This window comes from Hesperophylax consimilis, chromosome 25 (assembly GCF_061612785.1).
Source record: "Hesperophylax consimilis isolate HC1 chromosome 25, BYU_Hcon_1.0, whole genome shotgun sequence".
Lineage (NCBI taxonomy): Eukaryota > Metazoa > Arthropoda > Insecta > Trichoptera > Limnephilidae > Hesperophylax > Hesperophylax consimilis.
The window spans coordinates 21,325,411-21,343,931 of NC_142860.1; the positions used below are offsets into that span (position 1 = coordinate 21,325,411).

At 31.3% G+C, this 18,521-nt stretch overlaps 1 protein-coding gene across 1 annotated transcript in view; it reads right to left on the reverse strand.

Moving 5' to 3' along the window:
* Positions 1-17,957, reverse strand: part of LOC149411663 (uncharacterized) — a 66,720-nt gene extending 48,763 nt beyond the window's left edge. Inside the window, exon 1 of the mRNA XM_089646715.1 lies at positions 17,878-17,957. Coding sequence (XP_089502841.1) covers positions 17,878-17,957 — 80 coding nt within the window. The remainder of the gene's footprint in view (positions 1-17,877) is intronic.
* Between the last annotated feature and the right edge of the window lie 564 nt (positions 17,958-18,521).

Below are 18,521 nucleotides of genomic sequence, written 5' to 3' on the forward strand. Positions count from 1 at the left end.
CAAATGATGATTACAGATTGCAGGTAGAGAAACGATGATAAATATTTTCCCCGAACACATAAATTGCCTCGCAGACGGATGTGGCCAAAAAGGGTCTATAGGTAACAACTTGCTGACTAATTGGCTTGTTAAGTGTCCTTTTCTGTTAAACACTTCTGTTCAGTGGATTTTTTGCTTGTTTATAAACGGGTAAATACTTGTTATTTTTAACAAAATTACAAGTATTTTTGAAGGTCAAACTTTTCAATAAAATAACTGCTATCAATATATTAATTATGTGTGAGTTTTGTATGTATCGTTACGAAATCGTCACCTATTTGTGAAGTGCTTAACGGTAAGCAATTAACATTTCTGATATTTAGATACTTAGGTAGATTTCTGTAGAAAAGCAATATACCTAATATACAGGGTGGTTATTGATGATTTCGTTCTTCTTGTCGGAGAATGACTTTCTTCAATGTTTCGAATACATGAGGTGCGGCGTCTTCTCAGCGGGTTTCTAGGGAATTCCGGAAACCAATAAATAACGTTGTATTAAATGATAAATGCTTCTTTGCTAGCAATGATTACAGACCGCCACAACACGTTGTATCATAGGTAGGTACTGAATAAAGAAACAAAATAGACACCATATATAAGTGTGATAATTTCAAGCGGGAAACTGGAGAATCTACCCCAAATTTGGAATCGATTTATGGTACCGATATATAGCTTTTTTGATTTGAGCTTTCGTTTTCGAGAAAATCAAGGCCGAAGTTGCAATTTTTAAGGTCAAATTTGAATAAAATCGATCGCTTTGAGGTTAATATCATTTGTGTAATGTCTTTTAATGCGTCAAAGCGTAGACCTCGCTGCATGAGATTTTAACCATAAATTTGCATGAAGAAATGGAAAAAAAAAAGTTAAATAGAAATTAGGAATACATTTATTATTAAAATAATTATATTGTAATACATAATAGTAATTAATTAAGTGTATTGTTTTTAATGTATTTTTAGTTTTTATTTTCTGTATGTTTTCGCGTGCTCAAAATTACTATTTCTCGTGTATAAAGAGACTTAAACCATGTAAAAATAGTATTTCTCTTGAATAAAGAGATTTAGGGCATGTAAACTTAGTATTTCTCGTATATGAAGAGACTTAAACCATGTAAAAATAGTATTTCTCTTGAATAAAGAGATTTAGGGCATGTAAACTTAGTATTTCTCGTATATGAAGAGATTTAGGCCATATAAAATTAGTATTTCTCGTATATAGGAAGATTTAGGCCATGTAAACTTAGTATTTTTCGTATATGAAGAGATTTAGGCCATGTAAAATTAGTATTTCTCGTGTATAGAGAGATTTAGGCAATGTAAACTTAGTATTTCTCGTATATAAAGAGATTTAGGCCATGTAAAATTAGTATTTCTCGTGTATAGAGAGATTTAGGCCATGTAAACTTAGTATTTCTCGTGCATTGAGAGATTTAGACCATGTACACTTAGTATTTCTCGTATATGAAGAGATTTAGGCCATGTAAAATTAGTATTGAACGTGTATAAAGAGATTTCGGCCATGTAAAATTAGTATATCTCTTGTATGAAGAGATTTAGGCCATGTGAAAGCTCTCTGGTCGTAACATAATATTAAATTAGTTTCGTTTATTAATGATCTATTCCATCGGAGGTTGATCATGATTAGGTCATGAGGGCAATATTTTTATTTATAAGTAAATAAAATAGCGGTAATATTATTTACGTTGCGTCATTATTTTGTATATATATTTTTACATCTATCGATTACAGGTCATGATACAATAATTGACACAGCCGTGCGGAATGTGACGAAGTAATAATATTACATCAATCAAGCAATTACTATTAAGCCATTATTAACTCTGTAGTTTCCATAGTTGACGTCCTCCGCGGCCGAGGGGTAGGGCTCTTGACTAGCAAGCCAGAGGTCTCGGGTTCAAATCGCGACGAAAGTAAATTTTATTTGATTAATATACTCTCAGTATCGCCCTGGTGTAAGACTACCATTCAGAACTGAAATATTGCTTGATTTGGCTTTGGACAAGTTTTGTGACTAGATCTGAATAGCCAGATACTTCCCTATCTTCCTCTTCCACAAATCATTTCCCTCCCCGCTGCCTTCAACCTCACAACATCCCAATAGGGGATGCCATAGTTTCACTGGCTCCAGACTATTGGGAGCAATTGGGACTCTTGTGCAGTTTCACATTAATAAAAAGTATTGCAAGTTCCTACCGACGCGCTGTACTTGTATTAACGTCTTTAAAGATCCAGATTAATGAGTCCTTTGACATGTTGAACTAAATTATGGCTATTACACCCCTCCCCCCACCCCCGATCACTCTGCATTATCACACTCTTAAAGCACTCCCACCAACATTTAAAACCTACACAGAACCGGACCATATTATGTACAAACCGTCAACCAGCAATTTGCAAAATCTGACTCTCTGGTGAAACCTAATTCATTAATAGTGAAATATAATACACCGAACCGAAAAGTTCAACGTGGGTTCACAACCTTAAAACTTTAAAATAATTATATTCAAAGAATAAATTCACGAGTAGCTATATTTATATACCTACATATATTTTTATATAAACAAGTTTATACAAATGTTTTGCCATTCCGATAGTTTGCTTTGATATTTATTGATGTTCTTTTCTTCTATTTACTATCTTTTAACTTCTATTTACTTCTATTTACTATATTTTTACTTCTATTTATTATTTTGTAACTTCCATGTTCTATCTTACAACTTCCTTTGCTATCTTTCAACTTCTATTTATTATCTTTTTAATTATACTATATTTAAACTTCTATTTACTATCTCGTAACTTCTATTTACTATATTTTAACTTCCATTTACTATCTTTTAACTTCTATTTACTATCTTTTAACTATATTTAAACTTCTATTTATTATCTAGCAACTCCTATTTACTATATTTTAAATTCGATTTACTATCTTTTAACTTATATTTACTATCTTTTAACTTCTATTTACTATATTTTAACTTCTATTTACTATATTTTAACTTCTATTTACTATCTTTTAAGTACTATTTACTATCTTTTAACTTCTAGTTACTATCTTTTATCTTCTAGTTACTATCTTTTATCTTCTAGTTACTATCTTTTAACTTCTATTTACAATCTTTTAACTATATTTAAACTTCTATTTATTATCTAGCAACTCCTATTTACTATATTTTAAATTCGATTTACTATCTTTTAACTTATATTTACTATCTTTTAACTTCTATTTACTATATTTTAACTTCTATTTACTATATTTTAACTTCTATTTACTATCTTTTTACTTCTATTTATTATTTTGTAACTTCCATGTTCTATCTTACAACTTCCTTTGCTATCTTTCAACTTCTATTTATTATCTTTTTAATTATACTATATTTAAACTTCTATTTACTATCTCGTAACTTCTATTTACTATCTCGTAACTTCTATTTACTATCTCGTAACTTCTATTTACTATATTTTAACTTCCATTTACTATCTTTTAACTTCTATTTACTATCTTTTAACTATATTTAAACTTCTATTTATTATCTAGCAACTCCTATTTACTATATTTTAAATTCGATTTACTATCTTTTAACTTATATTTACTATCTTTTAACTTCTATTTACTATATTTTAACTTCTATTTACTATATTTTAACTTCTATTTACTATCTTTTAAGTACTATTTACTATCTTTTAACTTCTAGTTACTATCTTTTATCTTCTAGTTACTATCTTTTATCTTCTAGTTACTATCTTTTAACTTCTATTTACAATCTTTTAACTATATTTAAACTTCTATTTATTATCTAGCAACTCCTATTTACTATATTTTAAATTCGATTTACTATCTTTTAACTTATATTTACTATCTTTTAACTTCTATTTACTATATTTTAACTTCTATTTACTATATTTTAACTTCTATTTACTATCTTTTAAGTACTATTTACTATCTTTTAACTTCTAGTTACTATCTTTTATCTTCTAGTTACTATCTTTTATCTTCTAGTTACTATCTTTTAACTTCTATTTACAATCTTTTAACTATATTTAAACTTCTATTTACTATAGAGCAACTTCTGTTTCCTATCTAGCAACTTATATTTACTATCTAGCAATTTCTATTTACTTTGTTTTAACTTCTTTTTACTATTTTTAACTTCTATTTATTATCGTTTTATGTTTTAAAGGCTCATAAGCGCTCTTTATTACTTACACGATTGTAATTTCACGTTATAGTTCTTATAATATAGGTATCACATGTGAAAGTCGAAATACGTTTATTGTATAAATAAATAAATATTGCGGAAAAATCCATGTAATAACAATAATAATATTTGGATGATTTGCATAGCGCCATTTTTGTGAAAAATCACCTCAAGGGCGCTGTACAAATACATAACATTTTTTTTGTTTGTTTTTGGGGTGTCATGCCGTGTTGTGCTAACTCCTTCTTTAGCCGACGTTTCGGACAGCGTTGCAGTGTCCATCATCAGGGCAGATCCGGTAGATCCGAAGATGTACCGGATCTGCCCTGATGATTGACACTGCAACGCTGTCCGAAACGTCGGCTAAAGAAGGAGTTAGCGCAACACGGCATAACACCCCAAAAACAAACGACAAAAATGCTTTTGGCCGTGAAAATCTAAAAACTTACCTAAATACAAAACATATTTCTACAATATTCTTATTGATTTATATGTGCTTTGAGCTAGAAGAAATTAAAACAATTTCATTGAAACCGTGTAAGCCACAAAATATTTTTTTTAAATATACAATTTTTAAATTTGCCTAAATCATATAACAATAATAATAATAATAATTGGATAATTTGTAGAGCGCCGTTTTTGTGAAAAATCACCTCAAGGGATTAAAATGTAACCTTATTTATAAAATAATTAAAATTTTGAATTCGACACACAATAAATAATGCTTCTTAATGAAATATTTATTACATATGTTACCTAAATGATTTTTCTTAATTCCGGAAACTTCAAATGTGATCATCTGAACTTTCATTTTGTGGGTTGGATGGGTTATGTGTAACATGGTTCATGTATCAAACCCATAACCAGAAATATTTTGGTACGGTATATATATTTTTTCAAAACATATTTTACTACAGAATAAACATTCATTTGCAGTACAGGATTTATTATTTAAACATTCTCAATATTTGGCAAATAGGTAGACCTATTCTCAATATTCGACGGCCGGCATAGTCCAGTGGAAACGCATTGGACTGCCATTCCGAAGGTCGCGGGTTCGAACCCGGCGTGCGCAAATAAATTTTATTTGATTAATTTGTGTTATTTCACAATTAATCAATTTAAATAATATATAGTATATTTGCGGCACGTTCGAGTGGAAGATACTACCAGTATCGCCCTGGTGTAAGACCACCATTCAGAATTGAAACGTTGCTCCAAATGGCTTTAGCCGTGTTTAGTGACTAGATCTGAATAGCCAGGTACTTCCCCACCTTCCTCTTTCCCTTCCCCACTTACCTTCAGCCTCACAACATCCCCCAATTGGGGATGCCATAGTCTCACTGGCTCCAGACGGGAGCAGTTGGGACTCTTGTGAGGTATTCACTATTAAAAAAAAAAAAAAGACCAATAAAATAATTTCAGCGTTATTTTAAGATTAATTAAATATATTTACTGTTTTAGACATTTAATTAATATACTGTGCTAGAACATCTGTTCTGCCGTGTGGTATCTTGGACAAGTCGTTGCGACGACCACGGCTGTTTTTCAATACGAAACAATTAAAAATATTCATTTAAAAGGTGCAATATAGGTTTTTAGGTTTTTTAGGTTGGAGGTGCAATATTTTATAATTTATAAATATATAAACGATTTATCTGGTAAGACGTTACAATTTACAAAAACATGATTTTGAATAAAATGAGCAAGTCATTACGAAAATAGTACCATTCTGAGGGTTAAGACAACTGTGTTAAAATATGAATATGAATGTTTGAGGCCGTAACAATACACTTATACACGGTATCCAGAAACTCGCAGAACAAGCGAGAAACTGGTGAATCAAAAATCTACATCACACAGACGTCTTTCGCGCTTATACGACGAGTTTCCAGACACCGTGTATAAGTGTATTGTTATGACCAATTTTGACAAGTCAAAAAAAATCTAAAACTGTAGGTCGTCGTTCAGCAAACAATTGAACTTGGATAGGTAATAAAATTAATGTACGAGGCATATCCAGAAAGTAAGTGTACTGACGCTCTCACGACCGAATGAATTTTATTTTCGATATGTTGGCTACATTTACGTGTAGCCTGACTCTTCCCCTCCGCAACGAGACCTGTTCAAGGTCAGTACGTTGAGATGTGTCATCGCGACAACACGTTTCGTGAAAAATGTCAATCCAATCTCCCGCCAAATGCGAAATACGCGGCGTCATCCGTTATCTCGTTTGGACGGAAAAACCTCCGTTTGAGGTTTATAATGAGGTTAAAACTGCATATGGTGATAAAGCTATGAATTGTACGAGTGTGTACAAGTGGTATCGCGAGTTTAAAAACGGTTCTCACCTCTTCACCCTCCACCAAAAAGTTCAAAACCACAATTTCAGCCAAGAAAATCGTGGCATCCGTGTTTTGGGTCTGTCAAGGCATAATTTTGATTGAATATCTGCCTCAAGTGGAGACCATCAACTCTGCAAGATACTGTGAGACCCTAAAAAAATTGCGGAAGGCGATTCATAACAAGAGGAGAGGCATGCTGACAAAGGGAGTCAGCCTGCTGCACGACAATGCCAGACCACACACGACCAACGCCTCGAAGGAACTGCTTGCTTCGTTTAAATGGGATATCCTGAACCACCCCGCGCATTCCCTTAACCTAGCACCTTCAGATTATTATCTCTTTACCTCCCTGAAGCTGTACATGGGAGGAAAAAGGTTTTCAACCGACGAGGAGGTAAAGGAGGAGGTGGAGAAGTGGACGGAGGGGTTGGCGGGAAACTTCTTCGAGGAAGCCATCAAAAATTGATACCCCGCTTCACCACCTGCATTGAGAGGAATGGCGACTATGTCTAAAAATAGCTTACATATGTTCTACGGTAACCATGTCATTTTTTTGTTTCAATAAAAAGATTTGTAACCTACAAAAATTCAGTACACTTACTTTCTGGATACGCCTCGTACCTTCAATGTTTTTAAAGAGTTACTCTCCAGGATGTTATTTAGCTCATTTGCCACTCTCAACTTTGAGTAAAATTTAAAAAAATACAGCCTCTGAAATTACTTCTCTTATGTGAACTGTCAGAATGCATATTGCGCTGAAAATATGTTCGCATTACATTCGATTCCAGGTAAATTCCCTATTTGTGAACGTGTTTCAAAATATATTAATGTTTTTGAAAGCAGATGTAAGACTCTTTCAGATTTTATTCTTACAAATCGACATTAAAAAATATTTAAATGTTGAACCCAAACATAGACAAAGTTTTTAAAGTCGCTTACCGTTAGTTTTACCGTGTAAACTAAACTAACCACAGGTTTAGAAGAAAATAAAAACATATGTAATGAGAAACGGGTATTATTAAAGTTACTGTCACTTTAAAAAATTTGCACACCTCGACTAATATTTTTCGACTAAGTTGTTTCATAAATTTTTTGGAGCATATTTGCTAATTTTTTTATGCAAACTGTGATATCTGTGTGAATGTGTGTAAGTGCAAGCGAGATAGCATGCTTGCGAGATGGTATAAAAGGCGATGCATACTAGGATTGTCCCTCTTTTGTAACAAGCAGCTCCCCAATAAATATCAGTACAAGATCAAGTATCATTATTGTGTACTACCTTCACCCGCTACAATAATACTACCTTCACGAGCTACATATGGCATACATTACATTTGGCGCAGCCGGTAGGATCGCGATATTTGATCTTTAAATTATATATCACTATAATACAAAATCAGATAGCATAACTTTCATGAAACCGCGTCAGCCTGGGATATAAAAGACTTAATGTTGTTTGTTTTTCTGAATAATGTCCCAAAATTGCTCAATGTAAAAAAAGTTCAATATATTATTGAATTGTTTCTTGTACTTTCTGTTTTAATTGTAATAGAGAGCGTAAAACCAGAAAGGCTAATCAAGCTACTGTACAGAGTGTCCAGCCTTCACCACTTAAAAAGCCGATGATTTATCACGTGTTATCTCATCTTATGACAGGAGGAAAGCTACCAACTACCAGCTAAAATACCATCTATCTACCAGTGTAAACCCTGACTAGGGTTGTCAAAACTTACATGGCGCATAATTTTAACAAGAATAAAATAGGTGTGTGACTCATGTGGCTTGAAAAACTAATTTTTATTTTTATTTCAGGCGAACAATTATTGCTTATAAAAATAATTAATATTAATTTGTTTAAAACGAAAGGAAAAATATATTATATTCCATAAAAACATATAAATATTGATTTATTTGAGTCTTTGAATCGATTGTGTGGATCTTGTCACTCGACCGACCGATTGACATAGAATAGTAATTTCGTTTTTCTCATACAAAACTTAAATTTGGATTTGAGGCAAAAATACTTAACCGAACTGATTTTTTTTATAAAAAGGTATTGCAAATATCTAGTACGAACATGTGCTATTTTATTTTTTGTGCTTTAAATATTATATGATATACAGGCATTACATTAATGAATTAATTCTGCATTATTTTAGACGCAAAATGAATTAATTCTGCATTATTTTAGACGCAAAATGAATTAATTCTGCATTATTTTAGAAGCAAAATGAATTAATTCCGCATTATTATTGAAGCAAAATTCTCATTTCTTTGTGAGTTAATCGGAATTATTAACAAAAATATATGTCTCGCCTTTCATACTGTGTTATTATAATTAAAAATAAAACTTCGTAAAAGGTGTTTTTTGGGTAGAAATTTTACAATAAATTTGTGTTCCAACGTAAATCGGTTGTTGTTTATTTAAATTTACGCCCACCAAAATCATTTCATATTTGCATAGTAAATTGAGCAATTTTTTTTAATGACTATCTCATAAATAGTTGCCAAAGTTGCCTCTAAAATCACGAAAGATTTCATTGTTTTACAGCCTATGTTTTATAATTTAAAACCCAAAAAGATATCCCTGCTAGATATTTCATAGAAAATATGATTAAACAGCTAATTTTACGTTTTGGTTGGGTATTTTAGCCTCAAATTCAAATTTAAGTTTTGTATGAAAAAGCACGTGGAAAAGTTCCAATTTGATTTCTTGAATAAAGTTACTTTTTGACAGACTTTTCAACTTAAATGAATAATATTTTATCTACCTACAAAATCTCTTTTATCATCGGAAATTCAATTTTATGCGATTTTTGGACACACAACTTAAATTTTTGCATTAATTTATCGAGTAATGACAAAATGTAACACACGCACATTTGAACGAATCGCGATAATTTGTTCAAATTTATTCAGTGAATCGATTCATTTTCTGTTGGACTTCTTACCACTAGCACTTTCTGAATTGTTGTTGACTGATTGTTTAAATGTTTATTTATTATTATCAAGTTTAATTTGCAAAAATAATAATGTTCTTTTCTGAAATTCATTCGTTTATTTGCTATTAAATCTTCGTCGATAAAGATGGTGCTATTTTAGACCCGTTGGAATCATTCAATATATTCCACATATTTTAGACCCAGAGGTATCGTTCAATATATTCCACATATTTTAGACCCGTAGGTATCATTCAATGTATTCCACATATTTTAGACCCGTAGGTATCGTTCAATATATTCTACATATTTTAGACCCTTAGGTATCATTAAATATATTCCACATATTTTAGACCCGTAGGTATCATTCAATATATTCCACATATTTTGACAACCCTGCACGATAATCCTCACTTCTCAGAAAAATCTCATCTCAATATAACTGATTAATTAATATATTGCTGGACCCATTAAACTGTTTCTGTCTCCCTTCACAACCACTTCAACAGCCTCCTTCAGTGGAGATCTGAGAACAGACGATGCTTTAATATAAACAGGCCATTAACGGGAGCTCTTTCAGAGATTACAGCTTCATTAACACTCGCTACAGGTAAATTAAGCTGTGGTCCACTGCAACAACAATGCTGGTTACCCCGTTACGCGTACATCTCTTTAAGGTTTTATGCAACATGAAGATAAAGTATCAAATAATGTTGCTTTAAAAAAAGAGCGGTTTATAATAATTTTAATATCGGTTTATCTCGGGACGACTAGGTAAAGGCTTCCTCGAAAGCGATAGCTCTTTGCACTGAAAAAATTAGTAGATATTCTTAATTTATTAAGAACCTCTTTAAATTATTCTTAGTCTGATTAAAAACCAGATTGCAGGCCTATAACGAATGAAATGATAGGTTTACTGATAAACTTTTCGTTAAATGAGTATTACGATGTAGGAACACAAAAATTCAAATGCAGTTGGATGAACACCTCTTTCGATATGTTAGGAATTCACTAAGAGTTTATCAAGAAACTGTCTGCAATCCTATTTTTAACCGGATTGCCAATATTTTAAAGAGATTCTTAATAAATTAGCAATACTTATTTTTCTCCGTGCGGGTTCGAATCTGGATCGTAATATGACCTTTTTTCGTGCGTAGGTACTTTTTAAACACCCACCGATTGATTAGTGGAAAATCTGAACCTTACGTCGTTTATTTCAGAAATAACTATTGCTTATCTGATAGTTGGAAGTGGAAACCAAAAATTCTCAATCTGTGAGCTTTGGTGTCACTTGCAAAGCTTTTCTGTGGGAACTATATTTTGTAATTTTGTTAGTTATTATTTTCATTATTTTCTGCTTAAAACTTGAGCGAAGCCGGTAAAAAATGTACGGGTGTAATATTTCATATGAAATACACACTAAGCACATGTTCATTCTTCCGTGTTTTTTTATCATTTGCACATACCACTTTTTTTTTTTTTTTTTTTTTAATTTATTAACTTTCAAAAATACATTTTTTAGAATTAAGTCCCGTTAAACTGATTGATATCAGTTTGTCAACGGGTTCTTTTAACAATTACTTTTTAAATACATATACAATTTTTACAAGTACATAAAATATACACATAATTACATTAGTACAAAAAAATTCTTTCACATAACCATTTTTTTAACATACATTTCCTTCTGTGAGTCAATTCACAGCTTTTTATTGAGTTTGGTAACATGTTGTAAATTATTGGAACGAGGTATTCTAGAGTTCTTTGACCATATTTGAAGGATTAGTGTCATAAATATATAGGAAGTAAATATACCTCGAAGGATTAGTGTCATAAATATATATACATTTACCAAATCATTTAATTTATACCATTCCTCAAAATATTAATATGGAAACATATAAAACTGCTTACTGGGGATTAAAGCCAATGAATCCTCTTAGATTTCACCTTAGTTTATTCCATTGTTTTAGGTTCTATAAATTTGACACATTAATGTATTAACTTTTTTTTTCAATACATAATAAATTATGCTAGTTGTAAGTCTCTTAACTTTAAGTCACTAGTTTGAAGCGTTCAGTCATAAGTCACTAGCTATAAGTTTTCGATATAAGTCACTAGTTATAAGTCTTCGATTTAAGTCACTAGCTATTAGTCTTCGATTTAAGGCACTAGCTATTAGTCTTAGATTTAAGTCACTAGCTATAAGTCTTCGATTTAAGTCACTAGCTATTAGTCTTAGATTTAAGTCACTAGCTATAAGTCTTCGATTTAAGTCACTAGCTATTAGTCTTAGATTTAAGTCACTAGCTATAAGTCTTCGATTTAAGTCACTAGCTATAAATCTTCGATTTAAGTCACTAGCTATTAGTCTTCGATTTAAGTCTCTAGCTATTAGTCTTAGATTTAAGTCACTAGCTACAAGTCTTCGATTTAAGTCACTAGCTATTAGTCTTCGATTTAAGTCACTAGCTATTAGTCTTAGATTTAAGTCACTAGCTATAAGTCTTCGATTTAAGTCACTAGCTATTAGTCTTAGATTTAAGTCACTAGCTATAAGTCTTCGATTTAAGTCACTAGCTATAAATCATCGATTAAAGTCACTAGCTATTAGTCTTAGATTTAAGTCACTTGCTTTTATTCTTAGATTTAAGACACTAGCTTTTAGTCTTCGATTTAATTCACCAGCTTTTATTCTTAGATTTAAGTCACTAGCTATAAGTCTTCGATTTTAGTTACAATCTTTTAGTCTTCGATTTAATTCACCAACTTTTATTCTTAGATTTAAGTCACTAGCTATAAGTCTTCGATTTAAGTCACTAGCTTTTAGTCTTCGATTTAAGTCACCAGCTATAAGTCTTCGATTTAAGTCACTAACTTTTAGTCTTAGCTTTAAGTCACTAGCTATAAGTCTTCGATTTAAGTCATTAGCATTTAGTCTTAGATTTAAGTCACTAGCTATAAGTCTGCGATTTAAGTCACTAGCTTTTAGTCTTAGATTTAAGTCACTAGCTATAGGTCTTCGATTTAAGTCTCTATCTATTAGTCTTATATTTATGTCACTAGCTATAAGTCTTCAATTTAAGTCACTAGCTATTTGTCTTAGATATAAGACACTAGCTATAAGTCATCGGTTTTAGTCACTCTCTATTAGTTTTAGATTTAAGTCTCTAGCTATTATTTTTAGATTTAAGTCACTAGCTATAAATCTTCGATTTAAGTCACTAGCTATTAGTCTTAGATTTAAGTCACTAGCTATTAGTCTTAGATTTAAGTCACTAGCTATTAGCTATAAGTCTTCGGTTTAAGTCAATAGCTATTATTCTTACTCATAAGTCACTAGCTTTAAGTCCTCGTTTTAAGTCACTAGCTATAACTAGAAATCTTTGTTGTAAGCCAATTATATTTTATGTTTATTTGTACAGCGCCCTTGAGGTGATTTTTCACAAAAATCGCGCTTTACAAATCAGTAAAACATTATTATTTATATTAAATAAGGAGGAAGTGCAAAACGGCATAGTGACCCAAAAATTAACGAGGATACTAATTTTAGATGTGAAAATCTAGTAAATCCACGCAAATAAAATATTCTTTGGGAAGGTACCTACTGCCAACGGGAATAATGTTTTGAAAGTGAAATTGTTTCGATTCTGTACAAGTGAGCGGCATCCACAATAATATTATTGTACGAAAATCACACCAAATCCTCTCTCCAATTTTCAACCCCATAAGCATTTACATCCCTTCCCAAGGGGTGAATTATTGATGTCCTGTAATAGAATACTCGTGTCCTCCGACTACCCCATCAATCCTCTGCATAACCACTCTAGGATGGCTCAGATCTGTGGAACACGCCACAGAAATAATCTTGAATAGACTGCCAACTATCAACTTCCTAGCAACAATAATAACTCTGCTGACAAAAGAAGAGGAGATATAATCAAAAACGGAATGATTGGACACGCGCTTAGAATTACATATAATTTTAATGATTAAAATGATTGTGATCTGGTTTTTATTTTGTATTGCTGTACGGACACGAATTTATAGATTTAAATTAAAAAGCAACTTCAGATAATCAGCTAATTAAATTAAACAACAGATCTGTTCGCGTGATCGTTTGCATGATCGGGTCTGTGTCATCTTCAAGGATGATGTATAGTGTTAGATATAATTTTGTTTTATAGTTACGATTCATTCACTGCAATCCCTAAAAATTCGCCATACTAGTCGAAAATACGTCACTATCAGTGTTAATTTGAATGAACATTTAAATTCATTTACGATATTCTGGCTAATTAGTTAACAGTGAATTGAACGGATGTTATTATTATAGAACACATAATAATTGTAATTCTAAATATTGAAATCTCACCTTAAATGAAGTTATCAATGACGGCAGAAATTCGATGAAACTCACAATCAGAAGATGTCAAAATAATTATCATTTTTGTGGCTGGAATAAGGATTTCAACTGAGTGGAAAAATAAACTCCACTAAAAATATTACAAGCTATAAGAAAACAAAAACTTGGCTTATTTAAATAGCTACAGTTACGGTAAAAAAATCATAAAGTTCGTGTTAATTTGAATGAACACTGGGTCTGAAAGGGTTAACTAGATGGCGCTCGGGATGTGAATGATTAGCTGTTTATTAATTTATATCTTTTTATATTACATAATCGTCATTTTTTAACCATATTACTAAAAATGTACTTATTTTACACACTCCATACTTTGCCAATTCTTCTCCTTAAATATTTATCTAAATATAACACTTTCTAAATCTGTCAATAACATTTCATTGAAATATGTGTAATGTACATTCCTATCAAATACCTCAGAACAGGTTGTAACCTGTTCTACGTATGTATATAAATCATATATTAAATACATACATATGTAAATTTAAGAGGTACATATACTATTGTAACTATTCAAAAATACTGAATCTTCTACAATACCGCGTATTCGTCAAACAAGGTCAAATCACAATGACAAAAAATATTCCAGGTCATAAAACCACATTCGGACAAGGAAATTATATTTATTTTGTGACTAAACTCCACAACATCCTTCCCCCGATATAAAGTGAATAGAAAATTTGAATGATTACAAATCAAGAATAAAAATCTGACTGAAAGAGATTAATGAAAAAACTCTGAAAAAAACATTAAAAACGACATTTATTTATTTATTTATTTATTTACGGACAAATAGTCCATTAACATAGAAAATATATTTATTTCACATATCTATTGACATAGAAAACTAATAAAACAGAAATGAATAACTTTAGTTCGCATCAGGACAGGTCACCCTAATCAGGAGGTCTAAAAAATACAATTTACTATACATATATTAAATTAAATTATATTAAATTAAATAAATAAAAGAACAAAAAAAACAATAAAAATTTTAAAAAAAATCTAAGAAACTAAACAAATAATACCTCATCCCATGCACACAAGCAATTGCTTATTATGGGAGAACATTGAAAAATAATAAATAATAATCATATCATAATATATTTTATCTTATTACTAGCGAAATATGTATGTATATCACACATTGTCAAAAATTAAAAAAAAAAATAATAATCATATTTTGCATGTAAAATGTTTAAATAGTCGCTATTATAAAAAAAAATATAAACTAGAACTTCACAAAATTTCTATCTATTGTTTTCACTTGACCCAAGCTTCAGTTTCATTTCAGTCTGTTGTTTTTGTTTTACATAACTAGGGCATTACTAAAAAACGTGTTTTAAATTTTATACAACTTAAAATGGTAAATGGTTGAAGGGGCTACTATATTATTGCTGTACCAATATTAGACATACTGTTTATTCTTTGTTATTTCCTTGTATTTTTTAATGTTTGCCCTCTGTCTATTATGCCTACATTATAAATAAAATAAGACAAAAATAATCCATTGATTTTCTACGTCCTGTAGTGGCACCATTGCGCAAGCCCTAATTCCGGTGCAGGCGTTAAACCTTAAAGCATCGTTAAGCCATATCGGCCATAACGCACTCCAGATAATGGAGCAGCGATATCGGAATATTAAATTGGCCAACGGATAGCAGATAGCTGCTAACTCGATTACCGCGCAATATGTGCGGATAATAAATTAGAAATAGGGCAGGAAAATTGCATTTTTATTGGCGATCGCGCCCCGCGTTACGCCACTGTGGCCGGAGGGTGGTTCAACATTAACGGCCAGTTATTTCACAGATTTTGAACAATTCATCAAATTTCAAAGTCAATATTTAAGTTCTGTTAAAATTCTATTCAAGTTATGTCATTATTCAAGTACTGAGAATAAAAACAGAACTTTGATGAATTGTTGAAGTTCTGTGAAACTACTGGATTTAAGAGTAAGGATCTAAAAATATCACTGTTAATTTATTTAGGAAAACAAAGGTTAAACTTGTTTTTACTCCCAGTTTAATAATTTTAACAGTTTCACTTTTTTAACTCCCAGACCAACGTATCATGTTTTTCACAACAAATTTGATTTAGAGCAATAAAAATTAAAATGGTGGGGAGCGTTGTGAAGTTTGTTTGTTTCTGTCAGAATTTTCTAAAAAGACAGCTTATACTACTAAAAAAACTAAATCAGAAATTCTTTAATTGAATTTTCCGTTTACAACAACTCTTCCCATGAATATTTTTTAACAGTAAAACATTGTCATGACGCCATGTTGTCTAATCCAAATTTTTATTGTTAAATCTATGAGTACTGGTTTGTATTTTTTAATATATTCGTTAATTTGAATTATTATTTACTACGCAACAGTTTTTGTTATGTTAGTTTATAAAATGTAACAAGAACCACTCACATCTTCATACGTATTTTTTTTCATCTGTTATCAATCTATTGCTGCACGAAGACATTCATAAACATACAAATTGATGTTTTTCGCTAGTGGTATCGAGAATCGAACCAGTAACTACAGGCTATTAAGGCGATGCCATACGTAGTAATGCAAAATCATGTGTTTTTGGTTTGAAAATTTGGTCGCCTAGAAATGTTTCAGATGCTTTAATTAAATAGTGCGAGTAGAATACATCTTAGCCTTTGAAATTATCGAGTTTTTTTTAGATAAGTCTTTTTATAAGCCCAGAATAAAATAATGTATAAGGCCTATAAAAACTGCTTTAAAGTTCAAAATCTCCTACTTACGAACCCATTTTCAGTTATTATTTTATTGTATTATATGGCAAATTAAGTTATTTATAAAATAATCGTAAAAAAATTAAATATTTACGCCTGAACATCCACAAAATAAAATAAAAGGCACTTTTTGGCCATGTTTTTTTCTTGCATAAATCAAAACAGGCGGATGGTGTTAAGCGGGAATTTAAACCTTATCGCTATCTACGTAAGATTTGTTATTTATAGCGGCTCAATTTACAATATTACACGACATAGTGCATCGCTTTAATGAAAACTTTTAAAATAGTGGTAAATACCGAGGCTTCAGTTTCTAGTAATTATTCTATAGTCCTGAAGACTTCCCATTCTTCTATGATCAAAATTACAACAAAATAATAATACTTCTGATAATCTTCTTAATTTCCTCATTTCTGGTTTGAAGAAGCGGTCTTAAAAATGTTGACTTTTGCGAGAAGCGTGCAACATCGCGGATGCACGCGTAGCGTTAATGCCATTTCAATTGTGAATTGTTCTGAATAGTGTCATTTGGAAACTCATTTGTTCTATATTCGCTACATTAATGAGGTTGTTTCCAATTTTTTTTTGGTTGAAAATTAATAAAATTTAATGAGTTAGTAACGAAAATAGAATTCATTTTTGATATCTCCAAAAATTAAGAAGTTGTTAGCTTCCAAAGGGAACTTCGTTAAAATGTACACAATGGTGTGTCTGTACAATTCATAATTTAAATGGCAGTACCGCTATGCATGTACCGTGATATTACAAGCTTTTTGGCTAGCCAAGTACTATTCTGTTTTTTATTTTCCATAAATTCAAAAGGTTGTGTCTTCAGCTCGCCATAATTAAAATAATGAAAAACTATGAAATTTTGCTGTAGGAGAGAACCTCATAAATTACGGAAAAATATCGATTGCAGAAATTTAATAAAAAATAAATATTCTCTGATACTGAACCACTCTTCTATTACGAAGCAGTGGGGTGGCAGAGTGTATGATAGTACAATTGTTTTCCGTGGCAGATGCCCCCTCATAATAAATAATTGATTATATTTTATATCATATTATAAACTAACTATCAGACATTATGAATCACCGTTGTTTTTATCATAATACATAAGTTTATTAATATGGTCCCTTAAGCCGGATTTGAGTACCTACATAGGTCGCTGGTTCAAATCCGGCTCGAAGGACGAAAAACCCGCGGATAGCTGCACGTAGTCCTGCATGTAGTCCTTCATGTAGTCCTTCGAAGCTTTTGATCATTAATGATTTTAAAGTTATCGCATCCTTATGTTGATTTATAAATGCATAAATATATAACACACATATGTAAATTATATAAAAATGCTTTTATCAACCATGATGAAATCCCAAACTGGTTTCAGAAGCACTGGTTCGATTAGCGGATAAGCCTTATGAAAAATCGCTATAACGCATTATTTGAGGCGCTCGCCAGCGGCGCTAGTAATCGAATTAAAATGTCATTTGGTTTGAGGCTCATTCTCTTTCCCCTCCCTATCCCCTTTCCCATTTCCTCCGGCCCCAGCGCCAGTTTTAACAGAGCCGTTCAGTTCAGCGACAGCGGGGACGGCCAACCGTTTTATTTCTAATATTAGATAATTATTTTTTTTGGTAATGACAGAATATTTCATTTTATTTCAAACCAATTTTCAGCGTATACAGTCATACACTTAACAATAATTGAATCTATAGTTATATTTTGTATTCTAAATATTGATAAATAACAACTGAATTTGGCTGAAGCGGTTTTTTATAACACACCCGAAAAATAAATAAACGTA